Genomic DNA, 11426 nt, shown 5'->3' with positions numbered 1-11426 from the left:
AGCCCCTAATAAAATGTTAAAAAAAAAAAGACCTCAATGTGCATTTACAACCACAAAATTCTCTCGAACAACAAGCAGTAGAAACAATGACAGGTTTAACTTTCAACAATGGATTATCTAAATGGATAACAAAGGCACACGTAGTAAAAGACAAAAATAGTAAATGGTTCTCTCATAAAAATGTTGAAATGTGTTCATTAAAAGATTTTACCAAAGAAAAAAGTGAAAAGACAAGCTGAAAGAATATCTTCAAAAATATCTGATTAGACTGTAACAAGCAAAATAAAGAGAGCTGGAATAGTTAAAAAAGAGACCAACGAGAAATCATAAATGAGCAAATATTTGAAGATATTTCACTAAAGACATTCAAATGGCTACTAAACCCATAAAAAGATGCTTAGCATGATTAGCCACCAGAGATGCAAGTCTGAAACACAAAGATAACATTTCACTCCCACTTTGATGGGTACTAAAAAAAGAAAAACATTAGTGAAATATAGAGAAATAGATACCCGTTTATATTTCTGATAGGAATGCAAAATGGTAGCAAGACATTGTGGACAATATTGTGGCCATTTCTCATGCAAAAAAAACCACAATTAAAATATGGTCCAGCAATTCCACTCCTGAGTGTAAATACCAAAGACTTGAGAGTAAAGAGTCAAGCGGAGACCTGTATAACACATGCTCGCCCTAGCACTGTTCACAACAGCCAAAGGTAGAAACCACCTCTATGCCCAACAAGACTAATGGATAAACAAAAAGGTAGGACATACATACGCAATGGTATAGTACTCAAATCAGTAGGAATGACATAAGCCAAAAAGGACACTGGAATGAAAAGACAAGTAAAACTGCACAGCAGATTATTATAATTGCCGTCATTATGCTGTACACTCTCCCCCCAAAATGTGATAGATATTTATGATGATAAAAAAAGAGCTGCAACTCTATGTACAACCAACCATCCTATGAGATTTGGTTTGGATGTTTTGGGTGATGATTTCACAGGATAGCTCAGTTAACTTCCCTAATAACATGTGTAGTGCTTCTGTTCTTCCTTCTATTTCGTTGTATAATGCCCAGAGATTAAAATGTTGCAAGGTGCCCGTCAAGGCACAACACTTGGTCTCTGGTTAGGTGGAAAAACAGAGGAAGGGCTGTTAGAAGTACGAGGATGTGTGACTAACAACTTCCATGAACAACTGCTTCCTTTGCCATAAGTCCAAAATAAGTTTTTGTTGCTTGGCTACCATTACTGAACATTTTGATAAAAGAGTCCATTTAAGAATACTGGTCAAAAGGGGAAACTGTGTAAAACTTTTCAAATTATCATGAACTCTAGACTTTGTAAAACCATAGATGGTGGATAAACCACAGAAACTATTGGCCTGAGATAATCTTTGTACCTTAAACCAAAAATATTCCCTGAAATCACCTTAAAACATAATAGCTGTTTACCCTCCCGTATAAAAAAACAACAACTGCCTCGAGCTTATTGCTCTTTCAAAAACGATCAACGTGACAGCAAATTGACAATAAAAACTTACAAAACGAAGCATAAACCTTAGGGGGCGGTGAGCTTGTAGTAATGAGGGAGGAAAAACTGCAGAAAATTTTATCATCCATGTCACTAAACTATACAGGTAGAAACTGTTGAATTGGTATATCCTTTGCTGTAAATAATCTCAACAAAGAAATGTATTTCAGGGGAAAAATCTGGAGAGATAATTTTATATTTATAAAAGACAATACACAAACTAGACTTGTACTTATACTGTTACACTCCTAAACTTTTAAATGCTTATTTTTTAATTAATTGAATTTTAGTTTTATTTAAAAAGAACATTTTATACTTGAGTCTTTTGAGCATAATTGGATGTAAAACATGTGTCTCTTCTAATCTATCCCCAAACTTCCTCTAAGAACTTCACTAAGGGATTAAAAGAGGATGCTAAAATGTTCGCTTCACATATTAATTTTATTTTTAAGAATATATTCTTACAAACATCCTATATATTGTGGTATTATGAAAGTAATGTACAGAATAATCAGTAACACAGTAACACATTATACATTTCATTGACTCATTTGTGTTCAATTTACTGGAGCATATTCCAATTTCAAGAACAAGTATTAGAAGGGTATTTAGAGTACACATTATTGTATTATTACTTCGCCTGAAAAGCTACCTTCTCCCTCCCTCACCCAAAAAGTCTGTGAAGTAGCATGATTTTTCTGTTTATGAGCAGAATATTATTATTATTAAAGACAGAAGTACATAAGGACTCTCATCACACAAAACCCTAAAAGATAAAGTGATTTTCCTGAGCTAAGTACATTACAAAGTAGAGAGCATACCTTTGATGTCGCCTGCTTTAGTTTTGCTTGTTCCACCAGAAGTTTATATGACGATCCTTTGTTACTTTGTGTTTTTTCTTTTTCCATCTGTTCTACCAACGCCTTCTGTTTAGCTTTTAGTAAGTTAAGTTGCTTAAAAATTTAAAAAGTTAATAAAAGATATTAACCAATTATTATATAAAAATGAGAATTTCCTGAAAACATACAAAAATTTGGGCTGATTCTGTGATACCTCATAAAAAAAAACAGAACAAAACTTAACCTACGTTAAAAAATAAAAAGTAAACCATGACACTCATTCAAACTCAGGAGACAAGCGCTGGTGGCAGAGTGGTGACACACTGGGGTGCTACGTGCGCAGCCAGTAGTGTGAAACCACCACCGGCTCTGCGGGAGACACCCGTTCTATTCCTGTAAAAAATCAGTCTCAGAAATTCAGAGGCCCAGTTCTAACCAGTCTGACCAGGCTCTCTGTAGTCAGAATTGTCTCTATGGCTGTAATTGAAATTCGATGCACTAAGTTTCACAGATGAGTCTGAAAAACATTATTTTGAGCAAAGTCAAACACAAAGGACTATATACTTTATAGTCCTTTATTTAAAATACTTTAAAAATACTTTTATTGGGGGCTCTTACATCTCCTATCACAATCCTTACATTCATCCAGTGTGTCAAGCACAATTACACATATGCTGCCATCATTTTCAAAGCATTCTCTTCCCACTTGAGCCCGATATCAGCTCCCCACTTCTTCCCCCTTCCTGCCCCCCTCATGAACCTTGATTAAGTTATAGATTATTATTTCCTTATCTTACATCGTCCTCTGTCGCCCCTCACCCACTTTTTCATTATTCATCGCCCTGAGAGGGGGGGTCTGGGTTGATCCTTGCAATCGATTCCCACTTTCTCCCCTCACCCTCCCCTAATCCTCCTGCTATCTATACTCTTCTTGTTGGTCCTGAGGGGTTTACCCACCCTGGATTCCCTGTGTAGCGGGCTCTTAGCAGTGTGCATACTCTGGTCTAATCCAATTTGTAAGGTAGAATTGAGGTCATGATAGTGGGGGGAAGGAAGCACCAAGGACTTGGGGGAAGTTGTGTGTTTCATCGGTGCTATACTGCACCCTGACTGGCTCATCTCTACCCTGTGACCCCTCTTTGAGGGGATGTCCAACTGTCTACAGATGGGCATTGGGTCTCCACTCTATGGCCCTCCCCCTATTCACCGTGGGTATAATTTTGTTCTGGGTCTTAGAGATGCCTGATACCGGATCCCATCGACACCTCGTAATCACACAGGCTGATGTGCTTCTTCCATGTGGGTTTTGCTGCTTCTCAGCTAGATGGTCGCTTGTTTATCTTCAAGCCTTTAAGACCCCAGACGCAATCTCTTTGGATAGCTGGGCACCATCAGCTTTCTTCACCACATTTGCTTATGCACCCATTTTGTCTTCAGCAATCGTGTCAGGAAGGTGAGCATCACAGAATGCCGGATTGGTAGAACAAAGTGTTCTCGTGCTGAGGGAGTACTTTGATTCGAGGCCCAATCAAAGGACTAAATATTATGTAATTCCTAACACAATACTTCAAAAATCATTTCTATACAGTGAGATATACAAAACTGAACAACTGAACTCACTGCCATCAACTTGATTCTGACTCATAACAAACTGTAGGATAGTATAGAACTGTCCATGGGTTTCTGAGACTGTAAATCTTGAGGGGAGTAGAAAGCCTTTCTCCTTAGGAGCTACTAGTGGTTTCAAACTACTGATACTGTGGTCAGCAGCATAACATGGAACTCACAACACCAGAGAAAACAAGGTCAGAGGATCTCTCCAAGAGAAAAATTATGAGTGGAAGAAAGCAGAAGGACTGCCCTAATTTAAAAATCAGGAAAGTCCTTGCTTAAGAATTGATAGGATTGAAGGCACAAAACCAAGTTAGGTTAGTTAGCCAGGTAAAAGAATTCCAAAATTGCCTGAAAGGTGAGTCATGGGTAAATCATGGATATGTTAAAAGTGTTATTAAGGTGTTTGACTTTCATCCAAAAGTCAACTAAACGCCACTAAGGATGTTTTAAAAGGGCGTGAGTACAGTCAGGTTTGTATTTAAGAACAGCTCTCTACCAACAGCATGGATTAGATGAGGAAAAACACAGGCACAGTGGCCTTTTGATACAGTCATCTTTTAGAATAGTAGTCATCAAGATCGAACAAGATAAACCACGTAAACAACATCTACAAAATTGGTAAGCTACACACTGTCACCATTTTACAAATAGGGAAACTCAGTGACAAAAGTGATAAGGATATTTTCCCAAGGTACGTAAATACTTTGTGGAATGTCCTATCTTAGATTTGATGATAAATGTATCTCATGTAACTTCCAAACAATACCCGCAGATGTTAAAATAAATAATATCTTGACAATTACCTGTTTATGATGAACAAGCTGCTTTCTGATTTTTCTGGAATATAATCTATCAAGGCTGCTTCCACCTTTGGAAGACCGATTCCAGCTCTGAGTATGCAGACTATTGTTAATAAAACTCCACTGATTGCCTGTACGGTGAACAACAATATTATGAGCAGTTCTGCTATGTGAGATTTTAAAATACCTCTCACATCCAGAAAATGCTAAACTATAAATAGGTCAATTACGACAATGCAACTTTAAGGAAATCATTAAAAAAGAACTATCAGGAGACATGAACCCTAGTAAGCAACAGCCACTGGTCTGAGAGAGAACTTAAATGACTTAGGACCAGGCTTTTCTTGTGGGTAATCTTTCCTTCACAGTAATAGTGACCACCCTCCCTAATGGCTTAATCTTTGCACAATACCATTTTCGAAATATCACTAACTCTAAGCAACAACAAATACTAATTCAAACTAACCTTTGGCAAGGACTAAAGAAAAAAAATACAATCAATCATTTATTTGAATGACTTAAGTAAGCTAGTACATTTCAAACACGCTGGCATTTAGCTGTCCCTGGTCTCATGTTGCATTCTATGAAGATTATAAGTGCAAAAATGAGACTGTTAAGTCTGATTCTACCCACTTCTAATTATTTGTTCATGTTGGCTTAATCTAAAAACATGTTATGCATTACCCTCCATTTGTCAAATCTTAATTAAAAATCTCTAAGCCCTAAAAATAAAAAAATCTTCCACCAGTATGTTATATCTGGAAAATATAAATGAACACCAAGATTTCAAATATTTTCAAGTCTTTTAAATATGTGTTCAAAGATTTCAAAGATGTGTTCATAGAAAAAAATGTTCGAACAGAAAATGAAAATTTCCATAAACTATTTGAAGTCCCCTTGTGGTTAATTCGAATTCTATATCTAATCTGTATAAGCTTACACTTCAATACTCTGACCATAACTATGTAATATTTATAAAAATAATTCAAGAGAAATCAGACTTCCTGTAAGAAGACTTTGCCACCATCTTCTAAACATAATATAACATCTCACAGGGATTTTTTCTTTTATGTGAAATGGGAAAATATGCAGAATCCCATTGGGGTGGTGGTGATGCTGATAAATTGCTCCATTTATAAATTTGATTTAGTCATCATTTATTAAATTGCTAATTGGGAAGATAAAAAAGCAGGAAAAAGTTTCCTACTTGATGTCCTTTAATTTTTAAAAATCTCAAAGGTTCCGGTCCATATAGAAACAAAACTCAGAAAATTACTATAACTGGGAAAGTATGGAGATTTCTTTATCTAAATTAATGGTCATTTTAGTGAATTACAACTAGGTGGGCATAATGATACACAAAAATACACAGCTTATTGACACAATAAAAAATTGCAGAACTTTCACAAATTTCCCTCTCCCATCTTTCTCTATGTTGTTTTTTAGTAGTTAAATGACCGTGGGGAAAACAACCTTGTGAAAGACATGATTATACTTAGAACCAAAATCATGTCAAGACAAAGTTGTTGTCAGTTTCTCCCCCCCCACCCCCCCAAAAAAAAATAAATAAATAATGCCCTTAAAGATTCCTGGAGCAGTTAATTCAGATTTTCCATAAATTACATACAGCTGGACTCTCCAGGTCAATAGTCAGTTCTGGAACAACTGTGCAGTCATTCTTACTATCCCCACCAAGGCGTTAGTATAAACTTCGGATACCTGTCAGACACCTCTCCCTGTCTTTACCATTCAAAGGTTTCTTGGCCGCTGCTGCTTCATCTTCAACTGTTGCCACATAATCCAGCAATCTGGACACCAGCATAACAACCCAACTGATCATGGGAATATCTAATACTCCTACGTAAGAGCAAAGGAAAATATACTATGAAAGTACTAATAACACTGGTGTATGTTATTTTCATAACTATGAAAGGAAACATTTTATAATGCTAAAACAACATAATTACGAACACTAATGTTTCCTCATAATAAGCCACCAAACGAGAAGTCTTTTCCACAAAAATACTGGCAGAGTAAATCTGATCAAAGAAGAATACCCTGCAGATATTGTAACAAGTTCTTAAATACAGTTCAAAACCAACTGATAATTCATAAACTTGAAAATAAGGTATAAGACGCTGATGCACAGACTCACTGACATTTGAAATATCAAATTCTCAGCATATTCTCCATATGGCATTAAATTACATTGCAATGTTTCATACATATAATAATTTTTATATCAAATAAACCCCTCATTACTAACCTACACACCAACTCTTTTTACGGGTAAACTAATGTAATAGTTTATCTTCAATTATAGTAGTAAAAAAATTGTAATACAACAATTTTCTAGTTCAAACTACATACAATACAAAAAATAGTTTTTTAAAACAACAAATATCTGAAAATTTTAAGTAGATAACATGAAGGACAGCTAGGCGCCCTTAAAAATGCCTACATCACAAAAAATTATGAAATATTAAGTAATTAATATTAAAATAATATTAGAGTAGGTATTTTATAAAAGTACTACACAGGCATTTAACGTCTTCATTAAAGATCGTTGTTTTAAATACCTTCTGTCCTCCTATGCATGGGTAGCTGTGGCTGAAGAGGTGACAATAAATTATCCAGGAGATTAAGTAGGCTTTCTAATACGCCACTATTACTAAGTGATCTTTGACCAATGCATGAAAGTAACATGAAGACCCTTAAAAAAGAAAAAAAGATAAAAACTAAATAACCAGTAACCACCAGTTTAACAGAGCGATTTAAAATATAATTCACAATGAAATTTATTAACATAATGACTGGATTTTTTTTTTCAGGTTGGGTAAACAAGTTTTACATCTGGTGGTGTGGTCTCAAAACTACTTTTCTAGCTACTTGTTGTTTCTAACTTTAGTCATAAGAATTCAGAAATGTAGAGATGGCTAAAAAAAGTAAGTCTTAGTTTCAAAAAATTATATTTAACTTACAAATAGCATCACTTGCTAAGAGTGAATTGGTAACACATCTATAAACTCCCCAGGTTAAATGAAACGACTAAGGAATGTAGTCTAGTAACACTGTGCTAAGCTTCACACAACACTACTGCCCTTACTAGGTGTTTCACAGTCAGTATCCACCCTAAGCAAGATTTCAAAAATCCATCCATCAAAATCTAAGACATACAAATCACTATTAGCAAATAACGCTAATATTTTCTGACTTACCTATCCTGTGGAAAGATGAGAAGCTGCTCTGAATTGTATAATTCCTGAAGAACATTAGAAAGAAATTGACCCCACCATCTTTCACCCCCACATAGTTGAACAAGTAGAAGACCGGTATGTAACCGTATCTTTGGGGTTCCACTGATGCACAAGTGTTTAAAGAGCTCTTCACAGGCCTGGGCATGAAATGTGCTCTGCAAAACTGCAGGAACAGAGTGTCCTATTACAAGAAAGAAAACAGTAAAATTTCCAATTTAAAGGCATGGTACAATAGAAAAATCACCAATGGCAGGCTTTCTTCTTTACCAATAATTAGCATATTCAAATATATTATGTTTATTTTACTATATGTTTATTAAGTCATATACAGAAACGTAATTATTAAATAGTTGGGGAGGAGAAGAGTTGGCATTTAAGTCAATATTGTTTCTTCTTAAATGGATTTTTGATATTTCTTTTCTTATATTTCTGCTATTAATGTCTTGTTTAATGGTAAAAGGAAAAATTGTCTCAAATTGCTAATGCAATAGAAAATAGTCATTTTTAGCAAGAGATTATTTCTTTTCATTAGAGTAACAGATACACACGTTAGATGGCTATTGAGTATATATGTATGTATGTGTGTGTGTGTGTGTATTTTCTCATGATCAGAAATTGACTTTAAAAAAAAAAAAGAACAGCTAGATTAGGTTAGCAATTTGTGAGACATTTTCATTGTTCATCTGTTAAATAATATTACTTTACAGGGAAAAAAATTATGCATACGCTAATATAAAAAATGCAAGAAAAGAAATAAAAATTCATTTAAGATGAGAAATACGGAAGAAAAAACACGGGTTAACCTACGCACACATTTAGTAAATATTTACATTACAAAAGATATCCAAATTAACAGTGCCCAGATAATATAAAGCCTAAAGCATGCAACAAAAATCACATTAAATATATTCCCAATCTTATTAAGTACTTAAGCTAAATACAAACCATTGGAAGAATGCAGAAGGCTGAGCAAAGTATCCAATAAATATCTGATGATTGTACGTAACTGTTCTGTGGAAGACGTCTGAATGAAATCTTTTGGATCTGATGTTTCACTCAACATCTTCCGACTTGCACCTAGAGCTACTTTGAGCCTCTGAACTGCATTATGAGCCAAATTTAGTTGAAGCTGTAGCTGAATACAATCCTGATAGGCAGAAAAAACTCTACTGTCTTCTTCGACTGCCTTATCTGGCTTTCGCAAAAAGTACTGTGCATTGTTAGCACTGTTGAGAGGAGGAAGATCAATACTTTGCAAAAGAGTCTCTAGTCGATGACAAGCTAAGTTATACCTAAAAGTAAAAAATAAATGCACAAAATAATTCCCAGAATCTTCCCTTGATAGACACGTAAAATTAAACACTATGAATGAACTCTAAAACATATTAACATACAACCCTTAAAAATCATTAATCAGTTGGAAATTAAGTACTATTGTAAAAGAGGCAAATTCTATAAACATATTTTCATTAAACATTATTGTAAAGCTAGTGTCCTACATCCTTCTACTCCTTACATCAATTAAAAGTCACTTCTTGATAGAATTATATGCAAAACATTGACTAGAATATAGGGTTTCAATGATATTAAATTGCATTTGTGATTTTCCACTAACCTGCACTGTATATCCTCTTGCAGAGCAACCATCATAGCTAAATGCTGGTCAATTTCTGGCTGGCTGGCAGATTCCCCTTCTCCCCTTAGAGGATCATGCATTAACTTCAGTTCACTCTCCCATGGCAAGATATAGGTATGGCCATAGTAAAAGCCTAGTGGGATTTTTGCTCTGGCATTTGTGCTTCCATAACGTCCAATGACAGTGATCTGAAATAAATTATTATAAAGACACACACAATTGCTAGAATAAAACTCTCAACAAATTTTTTAAGATACATATATTATGCCTGAATAGTTTTAATATCATGTCAGCAGCATATACAATGTACATTAACCCACTTTCCTGAAGTTCTTTACCTTCATGAATCTGCACACGGGAGGCGGTATTAAGTCATGTAGAATTAGTGAATGGGTGCTGATATCTGTGGCCACTACCAATCGTCTTCCATCCACCTCTTCTCCTAATGTCCAAATATCAATTGACAAGGAGGCCAAATCTCCACAAGTGGGGATCAACACATCTGTTAAGAGTATAGGTCTACCAAAATCTAAGGTCACAAATCTTCTTGCTCCTAATAAATGAGAGAAAGAAGAGAAACATCACAACAGTTGACCAAAAAAATCCTCACTCAATTAACTCTAAAACTTTTGAGTATGTATCTTAAAAGATCAATTTACAAAATTATAAACAAATAAGAGGAAAAACACAAGACTATGTCATTATCAAGCATTTTCAGAGGTGTTTTTTTTTTTTGGTGGGGGGTCACTGTGGATGTTTTTTAAAATTATTTTATTGGGGGCTCGTACAACTCTTTATCACAATCCATACATACATCCATCGTGTCAAGCACATTTGTACATTCATTGCCCTCATCATTCTCAAAACATATGCTTTCTACTTGAGCCCTTGGTATGAGCTCATTCCGCCACGCCCCCCCACCCTTCCCTCCCTTTCCCCCCTCCCTCATTAACCAACTCTTGATAATTTATAACTTATTATTTCATCATATCTTACACTGTCCGACATCTCCCTTCACCCACTTTTCTGTTGTCCATCCCCCAGGGAGGAGGCTATATATAGATCCTTGTAATCAGTTTCCCCTTTGTACCCCACCTTCCCCTCCATCCTCCCGGTATCTCCACTCTCAGCACTGGTCCTGAGGGGATCATCTGTCCTGGATTACCTGTGTTTCCAGTTTGTATTTGTATCGGTGTACACCCTCTGGTCTAGCCAGATTTGTAAGGTAGAATCGAGATCATGATAGTTGAGGGGAGGACGCATTTAGGAACTAGAGGAAAGCTGTATGTTTCATTGGTGCTACACTGCACCCTGACTAGCTCGTCTCCTCCCTGAGACCCTTCTTTAAGGGGGGTGTCCAGTTGCCTACAGATGGGTCTTGGTCTTTCAGAGACCTTATAAGGCCTCAATCTACATTAGTTTTAAATACCAAGACTTATAAATATGCCAGAGTAAGAGTATTAGTGTGAAGGTAGTAATTAATTGTATATGCTTCATACAAAATCTTAGTATAAAAAAATTAAATCCGTTCTTTCAATGCAGTCATTTATTTTTAATCTCACAGCAAGATGCACTAATTATATCAGATTATATCATTTTACTTTTGTGTACTTAAGCCTGGTTTAAAAGAGCCCTGAGATAAGCGTTCAGCTGCTAAGCACAAGGTCAGCTGGTCAAATTCACCAGCCACACCGCTGGGGAAAGGTGAGGCCGTCTAACAAGCATTTACAGTCTAGGAAA

The 11426-nt window shown here is 35.6% G+C and overlaps 1 protein-coding gene across 1 annotated transcript in view; it reads right to left on the bottom strand.

Annotated features, from left to right (window-relative positions):
* Window positions 1-11426, bottom strand: part of BIRC6 (baculoviral IAP repeat containing 6) — a 203808-nt gene that overhangs the window by 130373 nt on the left and 62009 nt on the right. The window contains exons 27-34 of the mRNA XM_045287023.1: window positions 10025-10239; window positions 9666-9874; window positions 8996-9342; window positions 8012-8231; window positions 7373-7506; window positions 6513-6650; window positions 4797-4924; window positions 2362-2493 (exon numbers count right to left, since the gene is read on the bottom strand). Of these exons, the coding sequence (XP_045142958.1) occupies window positions 2362-2493; window positions 4797-4924; window positions 6513-6650; window positions 7373-7506; window positions 8012-8231; window positions 8996-9342; window positions 9666-9874; window positions 10025-10239 (1523 nt within the window). The remainder of the gene's footprint in view (window positions 1-2361; window positions 2494-4796; window positions 4925-6512; window positions 6651-7372; window positions 7507-8011; window positions 8232-8995; window positions 9343-9665; window positions 9875-10024; window positions 10240-11426) is intronic.

This window comes from Echinops telfairi, unplaced genomic scaffold (assembly GCF_000313985.2).
Source record: "Echinops telfairi isolate 266 unplaced genomic scaffold, ASM31398v2 ScPeMD7_10;HRSCAF=50, whole genome shotgun sequence".
Lineage (NCBI taxonomy): Eukaryota > Metazoa > Chordata > Mammalia > Afrosoricida > Tenrecidae > Echinops > Echinops telfairi.
This window is presented reverse-complemented; position numbering and strand designations above follow the sequence as displayed.